At 62.0% G+C, this 19,047-nt stretch overlaps 3 protein-coding genes across 6 annotated transcripts in view; 2 read left to right on the top strand and 1 right to left on the bottom strand.

The window, feature by feature from the left end:
• Positions 1-1,838, top strand: part of IL10RA (interleukin 10 receptor subunit alpha) — a 4,644-nt gene extending 2,806 nt beyond the window's left edge. For 3 of the 4 annotated variants that reach the window (XM_074560916.1, XM_074560912.1, XM_074560914.1), the window contains exon 7: positions 36-1,838. In XM_074560916.1, the coding sequence (XP_074417017.1) occupies positions 36-1,019 (984 nt within the window). In that variant the 3' untranslated portion in view covers positions 1,020-1,838. The remainder of the gene's footprint in view (positions 1-35) is intronic. The other variant, XM_074560913.1, reaches the window with a different exon arrangement.
• SMIM35 (small integral membrane protein 35) lies at positions 1,827-13,468 on the bottom strand. Its single transcript, XM_074560920.1, has 8 exons — positions 13,057-13,468; positions 9,044-9,219; positions 7,738-7,832; positions 7,054-7,263; positions 5,169-5,285; positions 4,831-4,864; positions 4,459-4,589; positions 1,827-3,896 (listed from the first exon to the last, which is right to left on the bottom strand). The coding sequence occupies exons 4-7, from the start codon at positions 7,067-7,069 to the stop codon at positions 4,484-4,486; spliced, it is 273 nt and encodes a 90-aa protein (XP_074417021.1). The 5' UTR covers positions 7,070-7,263; positions 7,738-7,832; positions 9,044-9,219; positions 13,057-13,468; the 3' UTR covers positions 1,827-3,896; positions 4,459-4,483.
• On the top strand, positions 10,436-19,047 carry TMPRSS4 (transmembrane serine protease 4). The gene is given in 14 exon segments (XM_074560919.1): positions 10,436-10,676; positions 12,123-12,151; positions 14,199-14,229; positions 14,312-14,425; positions 14,586-14,738; positions 14,847-14,976; positions 16,049-16,150; positions 16,268-16,317; positions 16,882-17,044; positions 17,295-17,461; positions 17,647-17,742; positions 17,856-17,995; positions 18,548-18,697; positions 18,910-19,047. Coding segments are annotated over 14 exon segments (1,578 nt in total). The 3' UTR covers positions 18,922-19,047.

Raw genomic sequence — 19,047 nt, 5'->3', positions numbered from 1 at the left:
GCACGGCTCACTCCCCTCTTTTCTCTCCTTCCCAGAAGTCATTCATAAAGCAGAGCTCGCTCTGGGTGGAGCAGGAGTCCTCGTCCTCGGGCAGCCAGGACGCAGACCCCGTCCAGCAGCTCTTCCTGTGCCAGAAGGAGCCCCAGCAGGAGAGTGGCCACAACGGCAGCACTGGCACAGCCCAGCTGTCCCCGGAGAAGGGCTGGAAGCTCCCAGCACGGCCCGAGGACCGGCTGTGCCTGCTGGGGCCGGGGAGCAGAGACAGCAGCTGCACCAGCACCGACAGCGGCATTTGCCTGCACAACTCCTCCTCCTTGGAACTGAGCTGCTCCTCGGGCCACGAGCCCCAGGGCTACAAGCAGCAGGTGCCCACCGGCGACGACAGCGGCGTGGGCCTGGAGAGCCCCTGCCCTCGCCCCACATGCTCCTCTGGCAGCGGGAACGTCAGCCCGGCCGAGACCAGGCAGCCCCAGGGAGGGGAGCGCGGGCTCCCCCCTGACACCAGCCAGGACAGCGAGCAAGACGTGGAGTTCCGTGGGTACCTGCAGCAGTCCAAGGGCACGGTGGAGCCGAGGCAGGACTCGGCCAAGGGGATGCTCTTCTCAGGCTGCGCAGGATCCCCACAGGGCCCAGGCAGCGCTGACATTGCGCTGGATGTAGAGTGCGCCGAGCTGGCTGTGGCCAAAGGGTACTTGAAGCAGTCCTCTCCCGAGCATCCCCGTCGCCACGCACAGGACCTTGCTGCATGGGGGGCCCCTCGGGAGCCCACTGCCTGGGACTTCTCCAGCCAGGTGGGGCCCGAAGCCCTCACTCTGCTGAGCTATGGGGCTCCAGGTGCTCCCTTGGCCCCCAAAGCCGTGCCCGAGCTCCTGAAAACTCCCTTCGACCTGAGCATCTTCAACACTGACCTCTGGGGGACGCTGCCCCTCGTCTCCAGCCTCAGCACCGATGAGTGGCTCACGCGTCAAATCAACCCCCTGAGCCTTCTCAACGGCGACAGCAAGGACAGCCGCCTGTGAGCCACCCCCGGGCTGGGGAGCGAGCGCGCGCCAGCCCCCCACGCTGACCCAACTACCTCTTCTAGCCACTGACCACAGGGAGCAGCTACTCCGATAAGCTACCGCCGACCCCCGAATGCATCAACCTGAGCGGTGCCCCGGCCGAGACTCGCCCGAGAAGCACCAGCTTGGCTACCTCTGGGGCTGCTTTGGCTCTGGTACCACCATGGCCAGCCCCCGGCGTGCCCCGTCCCTTCCCTCCAGCCACCCTCTGGCATAAAGCTAACAGGCAGGAGGACAGGCTGTGCTGGGGGGGCTCATCCCCCCTTCTCTGGCCACCAAGCCCAAGGATACACACCAGGATGTTTCCCAAAGGGTGATCCTGCCTTCTCTACCTTCCCCAGCGGCCCAGCGTGGGGGAAACAGCCCCGGGGCTCAGGACCCCGTGGAGCCCTGTGCTTCCCCTGCCCACTTCCCCCTCCCACAGGCAGGCACAGGGCTCCTCCAGCTGACGTACGCGCTTCCAACGCCATCCAAACCTTTCACAACACACACACCAAAAGCAAAAGGCAGCCTGACGTCAGCCATCCTGCTGCTGGGAGCGTGGAGCTTCTTCACTGGGAGGGAGCAAGGGACTTTCCTGACCCTACAGAGACCCTTCAGCCCCTACGGCAGAGACCCGGGACGCTGGCTACCTCTGACGGGGTGCAGGACGCGTGCCACACAAGCCCAGCACGAGCCAGGGCAGCCCTGCCCACACTATGGTCCATGTTCTGCCACTATTGCATACAGATGTTATTTATTCTATTTAATTTGTAAATACAGAAAGGATGTGGTGTTATTTATTTGGTCCATTCATCTGTACATCCCCTTCTGAGGTCAAGCTGCGCTTTCTGTTTTCAGATGTGGACTTTCCCCTGCAGCAAAGGGCAACTTTGCCTTTGCCTCACACGGGGAAGAGTCTTTCCACACCGCAGCTGGAACAAACAAAAGGAAAAGCAAGCAAGCCAACTGGGAGCTTCACACTCAGCTGAGGCCCAGGGTGGCTGTCCCAGGCGAGGGTTGTGTTGTAGGAGCCCGCACCGGAGCAGCGGCAGGGAAAAGGGCCTGGGCAGCTCGCGGCGATTTCACAGGGGTGCACTGGGCGTGCTGCGCGTCCCCCCTCCTTCCTGGGGACCAGGCACCGGGGAGGGACAGGAGCGTCTCCCGGGCAGAGTGGAACAAGTCAAAACCAGGGGGCAGGGGAACAGTTTCTGTGCCAGATGGGAACGACTTACCATGCACTACACTTGGCTGCTGCCAGGTCGCTGGAGAGTTTTTCCAAAAGTCACTTAGTTTCCAAGAAACTTCACAGGGGATAGTCCCATTAGAACTGTTGATGGAAACCCATCTCGGGCAGTACATTTTTTCGGGTGAAAACATGAATCACTGCAGGCAGGAGAAAGGATGTTGATGTATCGCCGCGTTTCCTCCTGTTACGTCTGACTTGCGCTGAAGCCGCGCTCGCTGCGTCAGGCGGAGGCCCCGGCCGCTGCAGCGATGCCAGCCCCGTGCATCCTCCTGCCTTTCCGTTTTCCACTTCCACCATCCCTTCTGCTGCTGGGTATTTTGGGGGTTGGGGCTTTTTGCTTTCTTTTTTTTTTCAGCTTCTTCTGAAAAAAAACTGAGTCATCAAAACAAAGCATGACTTCTTTTTCTTTTTAAATGCTCCTGACGTCAAGCTCTGCGGCCGGATCCCGTGCAGTGCCGGGTGCTGCCAGTTCCGGCTCACTGTGAAAGGCTCCAGCCGGCAGCATCCAGGGGCTGACAGAAATGACGTTTCCTTCCCCTCCGCAAGCAGCCAGGGCTCTCCTTTCAACGAAACTCAGATGAGTTTGCCAGAAACCCATGCACCATGCACTTTGGCTTCGATAGCCGAGAGCACAGACGGTCCCTCCGATTCTCTGAAAATCCCGCATGCTCACATTTTCCTGAACTAAGTCACAGCCTAACGCACGGAGGACGTTCGGCTCCTCTCCTCCTCGCACCGCACCCCGGCTGCCCCAGCAAGGGGCTGCAAACACCTTTCCTGCCCCAGCACCGTCCCGTACAAGTATTTCCAACCCATTTCCAGCAAGGGGGGGCTGCAGAGCCCCCAGCACTGCTCGAACCCTGCAAGGAGCAGCACGGCAAAGGAGAAGGGAGGGGGCTCACTGCCAGCCGTCAGCTCAGGGTGCAGACTGGGGCTCTCCGCTCCGGCCTCACCAGTTTCCCTACACACAGCCGTGTGGTCTCCCGAGTTTCTCTTCCTTTTCCAGCTGAGAAAACAGTCTGCAAAGAAACAGTCCCAAGCCCCCACCTGCCGGGGGGGGCCGCAGCAACTTTTCTGGGCTGCTCCTGTGCTCCAGGCACTTCCCTGGCCAGTCGCCGTGCTGAGGTTGGAGGCGGCTGCCACGAGAAAGCCCACGGGGAGTTTCTGAGTTGTTTGCTTGCACTACCAATGCAGAGGACAAATTTCCACATTGGTCCAGATATTTGACCGAGAAGGGAAGTCTGAAGCGGTCTCATTTCCTTATGGCATTTTCCCCTATTGCACAAAATCAGCCATCCAGTCCTGTGGCTCATTGCCATCCTTCTTAGCTGGCTCCCCGTGCTCTCACTGCCCTGTCCACCAACAGCCCGGCCCAAGGTCTCCTGGGCGCAGAGTCGGCCAGTGTCGCTGAGCCATGGGGATCCGTGGGGAAGGCAGCTTTTCTCTCCAGGATCATGTGCTGAGGAAGCCTGGGATAAGGCAGCATGCTCTTCCTCCAGCTCAAGCAAGGGGAGGCTGAGCCAGAGCACGGGGATGGGGATGGCAGCCGGCCCCGGGCACCTTCCAGCGCTGCCCGTGGCCAGGGAGGGCCAGCAAGAGAAACGCAGCTGTGGGGAGCAAATGGAGAAGCTCTTTTAAAAAACAGAAACTGCAGTGTTTCAATTTCAGTAGAAATCCAGTGTATTCAGGGGCTGCTTTTTAAAGAAGCAAGAAAAGAGGAATTCCCCCGTGGCCGGTTTTGGTTGCTGTTTCTGTTGCCGCAGGAGGGTGGGCGAGAGGTAGGGTGGGGAAGTGGCGCGGGGGGAGGCAAGGCTCCAGCCCCAGCCCCCCGCCGCTTTCCCCCCAGCCACACACCCAGCCCCAGGACAAGGACAGTGGGGAAGGAAACACAAAACCAGAGCCACGGGGGGAAATAAAACCCGAGCCCAGGGAAAGCCCCTGATGCCCCACAGGCATGGGGAGGACTTTTGCAGGAAAAAACTTGGGACTATCCCAGGGAAAGCTGCGATGAGCAGGGGCTATGAGGAAGCATGGAGCCTCCAGAGCACGGCACCCTTACCCGGCGCCCAGGCTTGCTGCAGCAGCCCTGCAGCTGTGGGCTCTGCTGGGGGACATCCATGGCCGGGGACCAGCCATCGCCAGGCAGGGAAGGGCAGGGGGATGTCCTACCTGCATGCCAGCCCTGGCGCCCGCCTCACGGCCCCCGGTCGTGGAAAGGCACGTAGCCGCTCCCTGCCTCGCTCAGCAAGCCGCTGATGCTGAAAGGTGGCACCAGCTCCACCGCCACCGACCCCAGCCCGCTGCAGGGACAGCAGAGATGTCAGCGAGCTGCCTGCCCCCCCTCTCCAGCCCCCGATAGCCCGTGGGATGCGGGCTGTCCCCAGACAGCTGGGGCTCCCCAGAGCATCTCTGTCCTGGGCAGGCAGCGCCTGCAAACAGCAGAGCTCAGTGGGTTTGGGACTGGCGAGGGTTTGCGACACCTCGGCCCCACGCAAAGGGAGCCCCCACCTCCCGCCTTGGTCCTCGCATGGTCTCACTCACCAGGTGTGGTAGAGGTTGAAGACGAAGTTGGGCCCTGGGGAGGTGGCAAGGAGAGGTGTCAGAGCCGTGCGGCGCCAGGAACGTGCCTTCAATTTGCTGTGACTGTGTGGCGGCATGGGGATGGGCAGGACGGCCAGCCACGCCAGGACATCACCATGCATCCCCCTCCTCCTGCGTGCCCCCAGCTTGCCCCACAGCCACCCTGCACGTGGGTTTCCCCAGCCCCCGGGGACCAGCAAATATCAGGTGTGCTCCCCACATCCCAGGCCCCGCAGCCCTTTTCCTTTGAGCTCTCCCTGCCCTCCCACTGCCTGCACCCTGGCTCTGCCCGTACTCACGGCGCCAGCATTGGCCCCTCTGGTACCACCGGACGAAGGTGTAGCCAAAAAGCACCAGGATAAGCAAGGCCAGCCCAACACCCAAGACAATCCCGAGCGTGTTGATGTGCTCCTGCCCTGTAAAACAGCGGGAGAAAGGCCTCTGCAGACAAATGCCTCCAGGAGGCTGGGCATCCTGGTGGGGAGAGAACTGCTGCGGGGCTGGGACACGTCCCTCCACCCTGTGCTGTCTCTATGGTGTGGGGGGACTGAGCTCCGTGAGGCTGCTGAGTGTTGTGGCATGGACATTTTTGGCTACCCACAAAGTCCCACGCTGGACACTCGTGATCTTGGTCACCAGGTGAGCTGGGGAGTGGGATGTGACCTGGGAAGGGAACAGCTGTAAACAGGAGCCCACAGTCCCCATAAGCAGGATCCCCTGCTACTGCCGCACCTGGGGCCGAGGAGACACTTGCTGGCTGTCACCTCCCTGCAGCTCTGGTGCATCTTCCCAGCCATGCCCCAGCAGCGCCCAGCCGAGCAGAGAAGGTGCAGGGGAGCAGCAAGGTGCCCTAGCTGTGGCACTGGTGCTGGCTGTCCCAGTGCTGCCTCCCGCAGTGCCGTACCCCCGGCTGTCCCGCTGCCGTCCCTGTGCAGCCGCACAGACCCATTTCTGGACAGGCAGTTCCCTCTAGAGGACGCATTTGTCAGGGTGAGCAGCCTGTCTGCAGGTTGCCTGTTACACAGCGCAAATCCTGCGCCACACACAGCACAGGGCTGCTCATCACACCTCTCTCCAGCTGCTGCCAGGTCCTGCTCTCCCAAACCCCTCCCCCCAAATGTCACCCCAGACCCTTCTTCACTGTCACAGCAGGCTCCAGCATGAGCCCATCGCACATGCAGCACAGCGTCTTGCACACCCCCCTGCACCCCAGCATCCCCACGGGGCCCCCCGACCACTAAGCCGCCCAGTCAGCATGCCCACACAGGTGTGGTGGCGGTGGGCACAGCTCTAGGGACTGCTGTGCCCAGGAGGGGACAGCAGGGTTTGGCCACTGCCCTGGAGTGTGGCCAGCCCTGCAGCACATCCCTGCCATTGCAGAGGGCTTGGGGCAAGCGCCCGGCACAGGGATGGGGTGCTGTGCCTTGCAGCACCGGGAGCGAGGAGGCAGAGGAAAAGGATGACCTAACAGCAGCTAAATTTAGACAGATGCCGGTGGAATGAGAACATTTCCCCTGTGGTCACGGTGTTTACATAGTGAGCAACCTCCCGGGTCGTCCCGCAACCCGCAGCACTTGCTCTACCTGACGGGAGCCAGCAAACACCCGGGGAGCTGCAGAGCGTCGCGCTGCCAGCTCCCAAGCTGTGCCGCAGATGAGCGGGACAAGCCTGCCCTTCCCTTCTGCTGGGCCCTCACAGCAGGGCTCGGGAGACCAGGAGAAGTGGGAAGCCAACGCACCCTGCTCCTGCTGGGCCGGGGTGAGGAGGAGCCCCGGGACCCCGAGCCCCGGCGCAGGACGGCGTGGGTGAGGTCAGGGAGTCTGCCGCAGGAGTGACTCACGCAGCAGGAGCTGCGGGACAGGAGCGTGGTGCAATAGCCTCCCCGAATCAGCCGGCTGCCGAAACTGCCCTCTCCCCACGCCTACCGCCGGTGGGAGGATGACGCCCTTATGCCCGTCCCCGTGCTGTGCGTGGGAGGTGCTCCCTGCCCCAACACTCTCAGGAGCCGATTCCTCCATCCCAGTGAGATGCCTCTGAGCATCACTGCTCGAGGCAGCGCCACACCAAGCCCCGAGCCCCAGCTCCGCAGACAGCAGAGGGGAAGGGAAGGTTACCAAGCCACTACCCATGCTATACAACGTCCCCACCTCTGCCCCTACTCTACCAAAACTGCCACCTACTCACTTGCCCGGGGGTCCATCTCCTGGCGCCCAGTGTCGTGCCACAGGACCTTCTCACGCTGGCCCAGGCTGGGATTTTCTGCAGCAGAGCCCAGTGCGTGCTGGAGCCTGGCACGTCCTGCCTGTCCCCTCCTCTCCCGGTGACACAGCCGCCTCACCGCCCATGCCACAGCGAGCCCAGGCACCGCTCCTCACCTGCCGGTTCGACTGGTTCCTAGGGGAGAAAGCAGAGGAGCTCCGGCAGACATCGCTCCTCATGCGACGGATGCACATGGCCCATGCCCCAGCCCGAAATGGCTGCTCCCAGCCTGCATGGGCTACATGCAATGCCTGCCCATGCAGGCAGCTCTGCCCTCCTGCTGCTGGCAGGGACAGGCAGCCTGGCACAGGCTGAACTGGTAACACTGGGAGCCTGAGGAGCAGGGAAACCCTGGACACATGGGTGTCCAGCCTGGCAAGGTGCCCCAGTGGCCGTGTCGTCTGACTGCCACCTCCCGGGAAAGAGCAGCAGCTGGGAGGGCGGCAAGGTCCCCCACAGAGCCCAGGCTTGGGCGCTCGAGGGTGCCCACAAAGGTTATGGCCCTGTGCAGGGAGAGGGCACACACAGGGAAGGCAGAACCTCAGGGTGACACGGCACCCCCCACTTTCTGCCCCCAGTCACAGACACCTCCCAGTGGGATGCACTTACGGCTGTACTGGATCACCTTCTCAAAGCCCCAAGCCTCAGGGTTAGGTGGCAATCACCGCCTGCTTGCAGAAAGAGGGGGAAGCCATGTCTCGTGGCTGCAGGTAGAAGGTAGCAAACAGGGATAACCATTACCAGCTTGGAAACCGGGCAGCCAGGGGCAAAATCCCTCCCCTCCCAGAAGCCTCCTCTTTGTGCACACTTTGCCAGGCACAGCCGTCAACGATGCCTTGCCCCAGCACAAGCGGCCGGGGCAGGAGCCAAGCCCCCGAGCAGCCCTCCCCAGGAGCGAGCATCTCAGCACCAAGACCCAGGGGAGATGCCGGGGACACATGGGGACGCCGGCTGGGGAAAGGCGGGGTGCAGAAGGGATGATGCACACTGCAGAGCCCGAGGGGCTGGGACCGCTCCTTGCTGGGCAGCGGAGAGAAGAGAGACACGGTGCGTGTCCACGTGGCTCAGGGAGGCTGGTGGCTGCGCAGAGCCCCAGGCCAGCCCTGCCTGGCCCCTGCCTGACCCTAGACGGAGCTGGGGTGCCTGGAAGCCTGCGTCATGGCCAGGGAAGGGTGATGTGCTGGAAACGCAGCCGCACTCCAGGAAGCAAAGCCCCGGAGGCGCACGGAGCTGTGACATAACATCTGCAAACCTCAGCTGCTTCCTCAAAACCTTCGCTTAACCTCAGAGGAGGAAGAGCTGCTCCTCGCCGTGCCACCTCCCGCCCCGCAGATGCTGCCAGGCTGCTCTCCCTTCCACAGCAGCAGGGCTGGCCGCAGGATGCCCTGGGAAGGCAGCCCATGCCTCGAGGGGGTCTCTGTGGCACAGCACAGGGCTGCAGCTGCGCAGGTGGGGCTGGATCCATGGGACTGAGCTCGCTCCAGAGCCTCTGCTCGATCCCTGCTGGCCCGATAGCACCCAGCTCTTGAACTGCTTTTGCCTTTAAAGCCACGCTTTGTTCCCTGACAAGGGACAGGAACACTGGAGAGAAGATCTCGCTGCACCAGGTGCCCACACAGCCTTTGCTGCCCCAGCCAGGATCCACCGTGGCACACCAGGGACACAAGCTCTCTGCCCCACTCTCTGCTGCTGTGCACAGCCTCTTAAACCGGTTTGCAAGCTGAAAGCTCCCACAATAGCACTGGGCACCCTCCTGCACAATGCGTGCAGCTGGACCTGCCCACCCTCCATCCCATGGTCTCTGGGCATCGCATGGACCCTGTGGGCAGCAGCCAAGGCTGCAGCCTTCCAAGGTGCCCTCACCTCCGGAGGGGGCTGGATCCTCACCAGCAAGTGTGGGGAGGGTGTCCCTTACCTGCAGAGACACATGCGGATGCCAGGATCCCGGAGGGGCTGCGGCAGGGTCGAGCTGGCACAGCGATGGCACGGTTCCCTGGCCAAGGAGCTGCACATCCAGGATGCTCCGCTGTCTCCCCACTGGCACTGTGCACACACCTGGCAGCAGCTGCTCTCCCCAAGCACCGGGAAAACCTGATTACAAGAGGAGGAGAAGGTAATTAGCTGCTCAGCAAATCCCGCACACCCACCGCTTCCAGCGTGAGTCTGCACAAGGCCAGGCTTTCCAGCCCACAGGCTGCCTGACCCAGCCCGCTCCTTGCACCGGCCGCTGCCCAGCTGGAGCAAGTGGCTCCTGCACCCCTAAATGCCCATCCTGCCCAGCAGAGCACGCTGCTCTTAGCTGCGATTATTCCCAGACAGGTAGCCCAGCTCTGCGTCAGAGACATGCAGAGCTCCACAAGTAGCCTCAGCACCTGTCTACAGGCTCAGCACTTTCCCAAAACAGGGCTCAGGGGGCTGTGAGAGCCCCTCTCCCCACCCGCCCCTGCCAGCCCCATCTTGTGAACCGTCAATTAGCTCAATCAACACAGGGCAGCTGCTCTGCAAAGTGACGGGGGTGGGGTGCAGGAGAAGGGCATGGCCATCCCGTACTCACACCGTACTGCCCCACGTGCAGATCCAGCCTCAGCACGGAGCCCAGCGCATCCACATGGATAGTGGGACTCTGTGAATCTCCATAAGAGGCCCAGGAGCATCCCAGCGGGGCAGGAACCAGCAGTCAGCATTGCTGCTGTACCACAGCAGGGGCAAAAGCCGGGGAGAGAGAGGGAGCTTTGTCCCAGAGGGCAGGTAAGGGAGTCTGAAGGGGCCACGCTCAAACCTCTGTCCTGCCCAGCTTGCTGTGACACCTGCTGTTACAGTCACTGGGCAGGGGGTGGGCACCTTGCTCGTGCTGGGGAGCAAGGACTCCATACAGCCTGCCCAGGACATCAGCTACTCCCGCAGAGCCGCACACCGGCATGGCAACCCCAGAGGGAACCTGCCACGGGCACCCGCTCGCTTTCCTCTTAACTTCACTCTGGTGCTGCCAGCCACGACCCGGGGCTACACAGGGACACACAGACCGAGTGACCTGAGAGACAGGAGCATATAATGGCCCGGTAACCTCATGCGTAAACTCTTCTCCTTTCCTCCTCCACCTACTAAAATCTCTGTTTAAAAACAAGCCATCGCAACGCGGAAGAGACGGACAAAGAGCGGGACGGCTGTGGTTCCTCTTATCATCAGTAGAGGAGCAGAAAAAATCCTGCCCTGTCAGTCAGTTCACTCCTGATAAGCTATTTTGTGACAGCAGCCCCGCAGGTGAGTCACCCTCTGGTGGCAGATGCTCAAGAGATTATTGCGGGTGATGGTGCTGCTGATAGACTGGTGTTATATTACTATACAAATCATAAATCCTGTTTCACAACTCCCGTTGTGGGTTTTAAGGAGTGCTTGGGCGGTCCTGCCCCAGTGTTAATACAACGCAGGCAGAGCACCACGGGCACAGGGGCGACGGGAGCATCGCCGGCCCGGGCTCCCTGGGCATCGGGGCACCCACAGAGTCCCAGACGGGAGGATATTTGCCGGGTTTCTGCAGGCAGAGGACCACGCCGGAGCCGGATGAACATGGTGAGTTACCGACCGCTTCGCCCACCGCTCAGCCCCCACCCCAGCACCCCACGGCTGCCTGCGCTCACAGCCCAGGCGTGCCAGGATGGCAGACGAGGCAGCCCAGGCTCAAAGGAGCTGCTGCTGCCCGGCCCCAGCCCCCCGCAGCATCCAGGCAGGGAACGATTGCACCCATCTCTCTCAACACACCGCCGCGGCTGTCGGAGACGGCGCTTGGCTATCCCCATGAGCTCTCGCTCCCACATTTCTCTCCGGCTTGCCTTGGCCCTCTCCCAGACTGGGAAGCAGACAAGTACGGCAGTGTGTCTCTCAAGTCTGCTCGCCGAGGGGAATATGCCCTTCCGGAGTATCTTAATTCCCCCCCGAGAAGGGGCTGGCTCTTAGGCAATGCCTGGGCAAGAGCCCAGCACCCCTGCCCCTCATGCCTTTTGCAAGCAAAGCCAGGGCCGCCAAACCCCAGCCTGGCATGCAGTCCCTCCCTGGGAGGAAAAGGCTTCCTTAACAGCGGGCAGCCTCGTACAGCCCAGCTCCCTGGGCACCATAAAACCCCCCACCAGCGATACAGCAGGACATCATCCCCTCCGGGGTGGGGAACTCACCCCCCTGCATGGGGGCAACATGCACCCGTGGGTTAAATCCCCCGCAGCCGAGGAGTTAGCGCAGGGTCCGAGCACCCTGCACCCTCTGAAGCTGGGGTTTGCACAGAACATCCCACCTTCCCTCATCCAGGAGCAGCTGGCAGTTACTCAGGGCATCACAGCACCCTTTGGCCACACGCTGCAGAGGGCAGACGGCGGGAGTCCAGGGCACCCCTGGCTACCCCAGCCAGCTCGGATGGCACGCTGCAGAAGTTCGTTGGGAGTCCATGGCTCCCAGGCTGGCATTTGCACAGCTGGAGTGCGGACTGGCCATAGCGACATTAACCTGCTTCCAGAGAATACGGCAAGGCAGCTCAATTAGTTACGGTAGCCTTGAGTTCTCCAGGAAATCATGTGCCTCCACTCCACGCAGGAGCTGGCACGGCTCTTGCCTTGCTTTGAATTTAACCAGTGCAGCTCTTGCTTGTAGCGTGGATTTGAGAGCAAGCAGGCATGGACCGAAGGAAAAAAAAAAAAAACCAGACCGGACAATACCTTCTCTATGTGGGAAGATGGCCAGCACCACAGCACCATCCCTCCCACCTGTGTCCGCACCAGACCTGCACAGGGCTGTCGGAAAGGAGCCCGATACCAGGCAACGTGATGGCACAAGTACGGGCAGCTCTGCCACCGCGGTGCCCCTTGGCCGTGCCGGGGAGCCTGGAGGAGCCATGGCGCCGGGGCCCTGGGACCGTTCCCACAGGGAAACCGTTAGGATCCCATTATCCAGGTCGTGCTCAGCCCAGGCCCATGGTGACACAAGAGGTCAGCATGAGGAAGGACCAGCCCCACGTGCCCTCGGCTGGAGAACAGAGGTGACGTTCGGGAGCAAGCGTTACAAAACGCGCAGGGCTCCTGCAGGCACCACAGATAAGCTGTTCGGGAAGGGCAGCTGAGAGGGGAGGTCCAGGAGACGTGCTCCCTTCCCTGTCCCCCTGCTCCCAGCAGGTCCCCGGCTCCTTGCCACCGGGAAGGATGATTTGGACCTGGGACCCCCCACAGGAGCCAGAAAGACCGCGGGGCTGTGCAGAGCCCATCCAGGGGCCGGGCGCTTGCCACGACTTGCCCACGCAAGAGGAGCCCGGCTGTTCAGAGGAAGACCCCTGGCATTTCCTCAAAAGAGCCAGACGGCAGCATGCTGGGGCGCAGCCACATGCCCACAGCCCCGCCAGCACCGGGCAGGACCCCGTTCTCTCCTGCGCAAGTCACTTCTTGTTCCAGAAACTGGCAGCCCAAGACACGCAGCGGGGCCACGATGGGGAGGCAACATGTCCCGGCTGGGCGAGGGGCAGCGACGGCTGAGCTAGCAGTACGTCAAATCCAAGCTATCTTTGCGTGTTAACCCACGAATAGTCGCTTGGCACTTGCCTGTAAAGTCCTGCTGGTAGAGCCTTTGTGCACGGATAAACATGCCCAAACGCAGCAGCCTGGAGAGGGAGGGCTCCGCCACTCCCTCCTGCCAGCCTTGGCCCCTTTACAGCCTTACCACATCCTGCACCCCACCTCACCGCTGCTCTTCAGAGCCCCGGCCGCCGCTCCCACTGGAGACAACGAATACAGTCATCTCCAGATGCCCAGAGAAAGGTGTGCTGCTCTCGAAGCTCGGCAGCCAAAGGAACAAAGGCTTCTAAAGCCCAAACTCTCCTGAATCTGTGGGTTTATTACAGAGATTTTAATCTTCTTTACCTCTGTTCAGACCCTGCAAAAAAGCTCGTCTTACCTGTCGCGGTAGAGTCCAGAAGCAAACAGCCAAGGAAAAGAGCTCACTTGGGGCTGGAGGGGGATTCGAGGGAGAAGCAAGTGTGCTGCTTCCCGCAGCCTCGGCAGGGCAGGAGCACGCTTTCAAACCCCAGGCTGCCAGCAAGCAGCTCGGCAGCACGGCACAAGCGTGGCTGCAAGACAGGGCGAGCGAAACGCACGGTGTCCACCTGAAACCCCCCCAAAGGGGCTCTGATCTCTGCCCAGCACCAACCCGCCCACCGAGGACGGCGGCAACAGCTGGCTGCTGCAGCTCACCGGACCTTTCCTACTGTGGGCAGGCATCTCTCGTACCAGAAGCTATTACAGGGAAATAATTCTGAAGAGATCAAGCGGGCTCAGTGCCTTATTCATCCCTCGCCCCAGCGCTGCCTGCCAGCGGGGCTGTGTTTACCGCGTGTCCTAGCAGCAGCACAGCCCTCCCTCCCCGCCCCGAGAGCCCTGGTTCTCCCGGGCTGGGCTGGTTCCTCGGGTGGCTCCGGCAGCCTGTCGGGGAGGACCTGAGCTGTGCCACCCGGCTTCTGACCCCGTCCTGGGCCAGCTGAAGAATATAAACCCCTGTCGTGACATGTCCGGGTGGCAGAGCCCTGCAGGCATGTGTATTTAGACTCAGGGTTTCTTGGTGCACCAGAACGTGCCTCTTTCATAATGCCTGTGACTTCTTAAGCCTCTGGTGCACAAAAGGCAGTAACTCTATAACATTAATAGCCAGTTACTGGAATTGCGCAGGTGGTGTCCACAGGAACAACAGAGCCGGTGATCCCAGGCTGCAGCAGAGACAAGTGTTGTTGCACCAGGACACGCCACCCCCTGCCGCTGCCGCCTCTGTCCCCAGCAGCTCTAGAGCATCCTCAGCTGTAGGTTGGGGCAATTTCCCCGCTAATCCTCCTGGGGGGCCTCGGGCAAGCCAAAGAGACAGCAGCCTCCCTGCCTGCCCAGGCTTAGCTCATCCTCTGCTTCCCCCGGGCTGCCCTCCCCAGGGTGGCTGATCATGGGAATCGCCATGGCACCGGCTGGCCACGCTGCTACGGACCCTTCCCACCCGCCAACTGCTTTCTGGCTGAATTTTCAGCTCGGTAACTGGTTTTCCCCTCTGGTCCACAGGATTTAGCCTCCGAGCGGCTGAATGGCAGAGGTAACACCCACACGGGAGACGGGGGCACGGGTGCTGCCGGGCTGGGCCTGGCGACACAAGGACACGCTCCTCCGTGTTGCAGGTCCCAGCACGAGACGCAAAGCCTCCACGCTGCTGGAGTCCTTCAAGCGGATTGGCATCCCCGTCCTGGCAGCGGTGCTCAGCCTCGCCTGCCTGGTCGCGGTCGGCTTCCTGGGTACGGCTCCTGCTCTCCTCTCCCCCCTCCTCCTGCTACAGCTCGGCAAACACAGCTCTGGACCCAGGGCTTAGCCGGCACCGGCTCTACCACCCTCTTGCGAGCCCCCAAGCCTGCCCAGCGGCACCAGCTCAGCGCTGAGCTCCCCCTTTCCCTCCAGTCAAGGTTTACCTGGACTACCACTACTTCTTCTGCAAACACCCCCTGAAGCTGGTGCCGCTGCAGCAAGTGTGCGACGGGCAGGTGGACTGTCTGCAGGGCGAGGACGAAGCCAACTGTCCCCAGTGGGTCCCTGAGGGGCCACCACCTGGGGGTGAGTGCGGGACAGCCTGCTCAGGCTGCAGAGGGGCTGGGCTGCTGCAGACAGCCTCCAACCTGCTGAAGTCACCTGCGACAAAGCTGACTTTGTGTGTGTCTCCAGCTCGTGTTTCCAAAGACAGATCCATCCTGCAGGTGCTTAACAGAAACACCGGAGCCTGGTCCTGCGTCTGCCATGACCACTTCAACCCGGTGCTGGCAAAAGCAGCCTGCGAGCAAATGGGCTACTGGAGGTACGTGGCTGCTTTCTCATGCCTCTCTTGCCTGCTTTATTTCTCCCTCTCCCGTAAAAGCTCTTTCCGAGTGGGGCTCTGTTTACTTACGAAGCACTCAGAGATCTGCACTAATGGTTCCAGTCCATCCCCACCACACAGGGCCACTCTAGGAGCTGGCTGCTCTCTGTGCTGGAAGCCCTGGCAGCTCCCCATGTGAGCACAGAACCGTACCCAGCGTCCCCTGCTCCATCCCCAGCCCACGGACACCCTGCCCTGCGCCCACCCCTCACCTCACCCCCATTATTCACAGTCGCCCAAGCAGCAGGGCTGCCCTGCAGCTCCCAACAGCGCTCACCTCACCAGAGCAGCCCCTCCTGGGGCAGGCACAGAGCTCAGCCCAGCTCCTCACTGCAACGGAGCTCTTCTGAGGAGGGAACTATGGCTCCATGCTCCCCTTTTAAAGCCCCAGGAGAGCAGCAGTTGGCCGGAGGAGTGGATGCGGCACAGCTGTGGGCAGGGCTGGCTCCTTGCAGCTGGGCTGATGCTTCACGACACCCACCTGTGCCCACCTCCTGCTGCTGCCCTGAGCTCACTGCAAGTTTGTAGTGTCGCATGCAGCTAAAGCTGGGTAAAGCCGGGATGTGGGGAAATAGCTTGCTAGCCCTGTGTGTCTGGTATCAGCCCTGGATTAAGGGAGAAATCTTGAGTTAAGTTGAATTAAGTTAGGGGGGCACTAGGGAGAAGATGGGTCCCTGTCCCAGGGAACCCCCTTTTTTTTTACGGGCTCTTTCTTTTGCTCACTGGCACAGGGTCCACATTCCCTTCCTAAGCTCCTGCTTCCTCCCTACCTGACCAGCTCTTGGCCATGGACAAACATTTAGGACCCATTTGTAAAACACCAGTCCCTAAAGTTTTAGAACTGGGTTATACCATCTTTGGCTCAGTCTGGGCCAAAACCACCAAGTTTTCAGGCTCCTGGAGGTGCTTAGACACCAGTGCCTGTCCCAGCACCTGTGCCCCACAGGTAGCATCCCTGGGGCTGTGCACCCCAGGCTGTGCTTCCTGACCCGTGCCCCCCCGTATCTTTCAGCATCCCCACTTTCCAGGAGGTGGAGGTGGGCGCAGGGCAACCCCTGCCTCCCCGCGAGGTCGTGCTGAGCAATGGCAGCCTCCAGATGCCCGAGCCAGGCAGGTGAGTGGTCCAGCGGTGGCCGCCGTGTCCCTCACCCTGCATGGGAGCCTGCCATGCCTGGTCCCCGAGCCAGAGCCTCTCCCCAGCCGAATCCAGCCTTTTTCCTCCTCCTTCCAGGAAATGCCTCTCTGGACTGGCTGTTTCGCTCTTTTGTTCCAGTGAGTATGGTGACACTGCTCGCACCTTGCAGGTGCGCAGGGCCCCGTGCCACCCCAGGTCCTCGCTCCCAGCACGGCCCCGGGTGCTGCGCTGCGGCCGCAAGAGCTGGGCTCTGGCCCAAGCCCTGGCCCTCCCCAGTTCCCACACTGTTCGCATGAGAAAAATTACTGCTAACCTTCCTGTTAAGGCCGTATAAACCTCCCAGAAATGAAACACCTAAGAGAGGCTTAACCAGCTGCCTGAATGGGTTTACTTTTGCTGATGAATTACCCTGATTAAACTAATCCACCTGGTGGGCTGGAGAAGGCGAGGAATGGCTGAGCCCAAATGGGCAAGCCTGGGGATGATGTGCAAACAGAGGACAAAAGGGGGTGCGCCAGGTGGCCCGCAAGAGGGGTGACGCAGGCAGCGTCGCAGGGGTGAGGCACCTGGGCCACCCTCCCCTCCCTGGGAGGCACGGGAGCCTCCGTCCCCGGTCACCCCCGCAGACGGAGGAGGGCAGAGTGGGTGCTCTTCCTCTCCCCGCCACCACAGCTAACGTCTTGCTTTGCTGCCGCTCTGCCGCCGGGCAGAGGACTGCGGAGACAGCATCAGGACTCCACGGGTGCTGGGCGGGAGCCCGGCCGCCATCGAGACTTGGCCCTGGCAGGTCAGCTTGCAGTACAGGAAGGAGCACATCTGCGGGGGGAGCATCATCGACCCCCGATGGGTCCTGACGGCAGCCCACTGCTTCAAGTGAGTGGGCGACATCCCCGCTGCGGCGTGCCCGCCAGCCAGCACCGATGTGCCAGGCTCGGCTCCTCGAGTCCCCCTGGGTTTAAGCCACATGTTGCTGAAATGTCCCATAACTAACACGTTTGCCCGAGCCTTTGTGCCCCTTGGTCCAGCACGGCTGAGTGATGCCGAGCAGGGCAGGGCGTAGGCAGGGCTTTGCTGCCTGTCTCCGGGGAGAGCGGGGAGCAGTTACAGACACATCTGTGCACAGGAACAACCCCGTCGTTCAGAACTGGCGCGTGAAGGCCGGCTCCGACCTCCTCTCGGGCACCGCCACCCTCGCCGTGGAGAAGGTCTTCCTGGCCGAGGCGACGCCTGCCTCTCCCAAGGACAATGACATCGCCCTGGTGAAGCTGCGCTCCCCCCTGCAGGTCTCAGGTGAGACGTGGCGCACGCCTCCTCAGAGAAAGGGCTGGCCAAGGCAAAGCTTGCCAGGCAGCGAGCAGGGGTGCGGAGGGGGCCACGTGTCACCGAGAACACAGCGGGCAGCTGGGTGCCCGGCCAGGGCCACCTTCCCCACCAGCCTCCCCAGGCACCTCCTGCGCCTCACCTCTCCCTTCCAGACCGACGCAAGCCCATCTGCCTGCCCTATTTCGATGAGGAGCTGGAGCCAGGCACGTCCCTCTGGGTGATAGGCTGGGGCTACACGCAGGAACACGGTGAGCAGGACAGATCCCCCCCAGCATCGCTCGCAGGGGGAGACGGGGCCGCTGGGCTCCCTGCCGGCCCGGGGCTGCCGGGGGACCCCTCTGAGCAGCCACGTTTCACACAGGCAAACTATCGGAGACCCTGCAGCAAGCGGAGGTGAAACTCATAGACAACGAGAGCTGCAACAAGGCCGGCTACCACGGGGAGGTCACCGAGAAGATGCTGTGTGCCGGCCTGCCCCAAGGCGGGGTGGACACCTGCCAGGTGGGGGGTCTGCACCCATCAATGGAATAGCCCCTCTCAGGGAAGAGCTCGTCTCCTGGAAGATGCTGGGAGGGCTGGAGCCCCTCTGCTGTGAGGACAGGCTGAGAGAGCTGGGGGGGTTCAGCCCGGAGAAGAGAAGGCTCCAGGGAGACCTTGGAGCCCCTTCCAGTCCCTAAAGGGGCTCCGGGAAAGCTGGGGAGGGACTCTGGAGCAGGGAGGGGAGCTACAGGACGAGGGCGGAACAGTTTTAAACTGAAAGAGGGGAGATTGAGATGAGATCTGAGGCAGAAATTCTTGGCTGTGAGGGTGGTGAGCCCCTGGCCCAGGTCGCCCAGAGCAGCTGTGGCTGCCCCATCCCTGGAGGGGTTCAAGGCCAGGTTGGACGGGGCTTGGAGCAACCTGGTCTGGTGGGAGGTGTCCCTGCCCAGGGCAGGGGGATGGTCTTTAAGGTCCCTTCCAACCCAAACCATTCTATGATTCTACAAATGGCCACACGCTGGGGGGCGGGCGGGGGGCTGCTCAGCCCCGGCTCAGACGGCTTGTCCTCTGCAGGGGGACAGTGGCGGACCCCTGCAGTACGCGGGCAGGCACTGGCAGGTGGTGGGCATTGTCAGCTGGGGCCAGGGCTGCGGGACCCCCAGCACACCCGGCGTCTACACCAGCGTCCGTGCTTACCTCAACTGGATCTACGCCGTCCGGAGGGTCAGTGCCATGCTGCCAACAGCACGTCTCTGTCTCGCAGGTTTCGGGGGGCGGTGGGGAAGGGTCAGAGCCCCCTCGGTTGCTCTGCAGAGAGGGGAATCGCAGCCCCATGCGAGAGCTGGGCCAGCTCCTTAAGGACGCAACTGTTTGCCTCCTGATTTTGTCTGCCCTTCAAAGCTTGTCATTGCTTCTCTCCCTCTCTCTCCTTCCAGTCGGAGCTCTGACACCTGCCGGGACAGTTCCCTCCCCTGTCCCCAAGCCTCCCTCTCCGTCCCTCCACGCTTGGCTCTCTCGGCTCTCGCAGCAGCTGGGAAACGCATCTCAAGCCGCGGAAGGTGAGCGGTGCCTCC

This window comes from Larus michahellis, chromosome 17 (genome assembly GCF_964199755.1).
Source record: "Larus michahellis chromosome 17, bLarMic1.1, whole genome shotgun sequence".
NCBI lineage: Eukaryota > Metazoa > Chordata > Aves > Charadriiformes > Laridae > Larus > Larus michahellis.
Note: the sequence above shows the minus strand (reverse complement) of the source record. Positions and strands in the feature narration are given on the sequence as shown.

Bases quoted from the DNA above. Each gene is read 5' to 3' on its own strand.
- SMIM35 (XM_074560920.1), bottom strand. The intron at 4,865-5,168 runs GTGAGTACGGGC...CCACCTCCCCAG, and splicing joins GAGGGGCCAATGCTGGCGCC to GGCCCAACTTCGTCTTCAAC. The intron at 4,590-4,830 runs GTGAGTGAGACC...CTGTCCCTGCAG, and splicing joins TTCAACCTCTACCACACCTG to CGGGCTGGGGTCGGTGGCGG.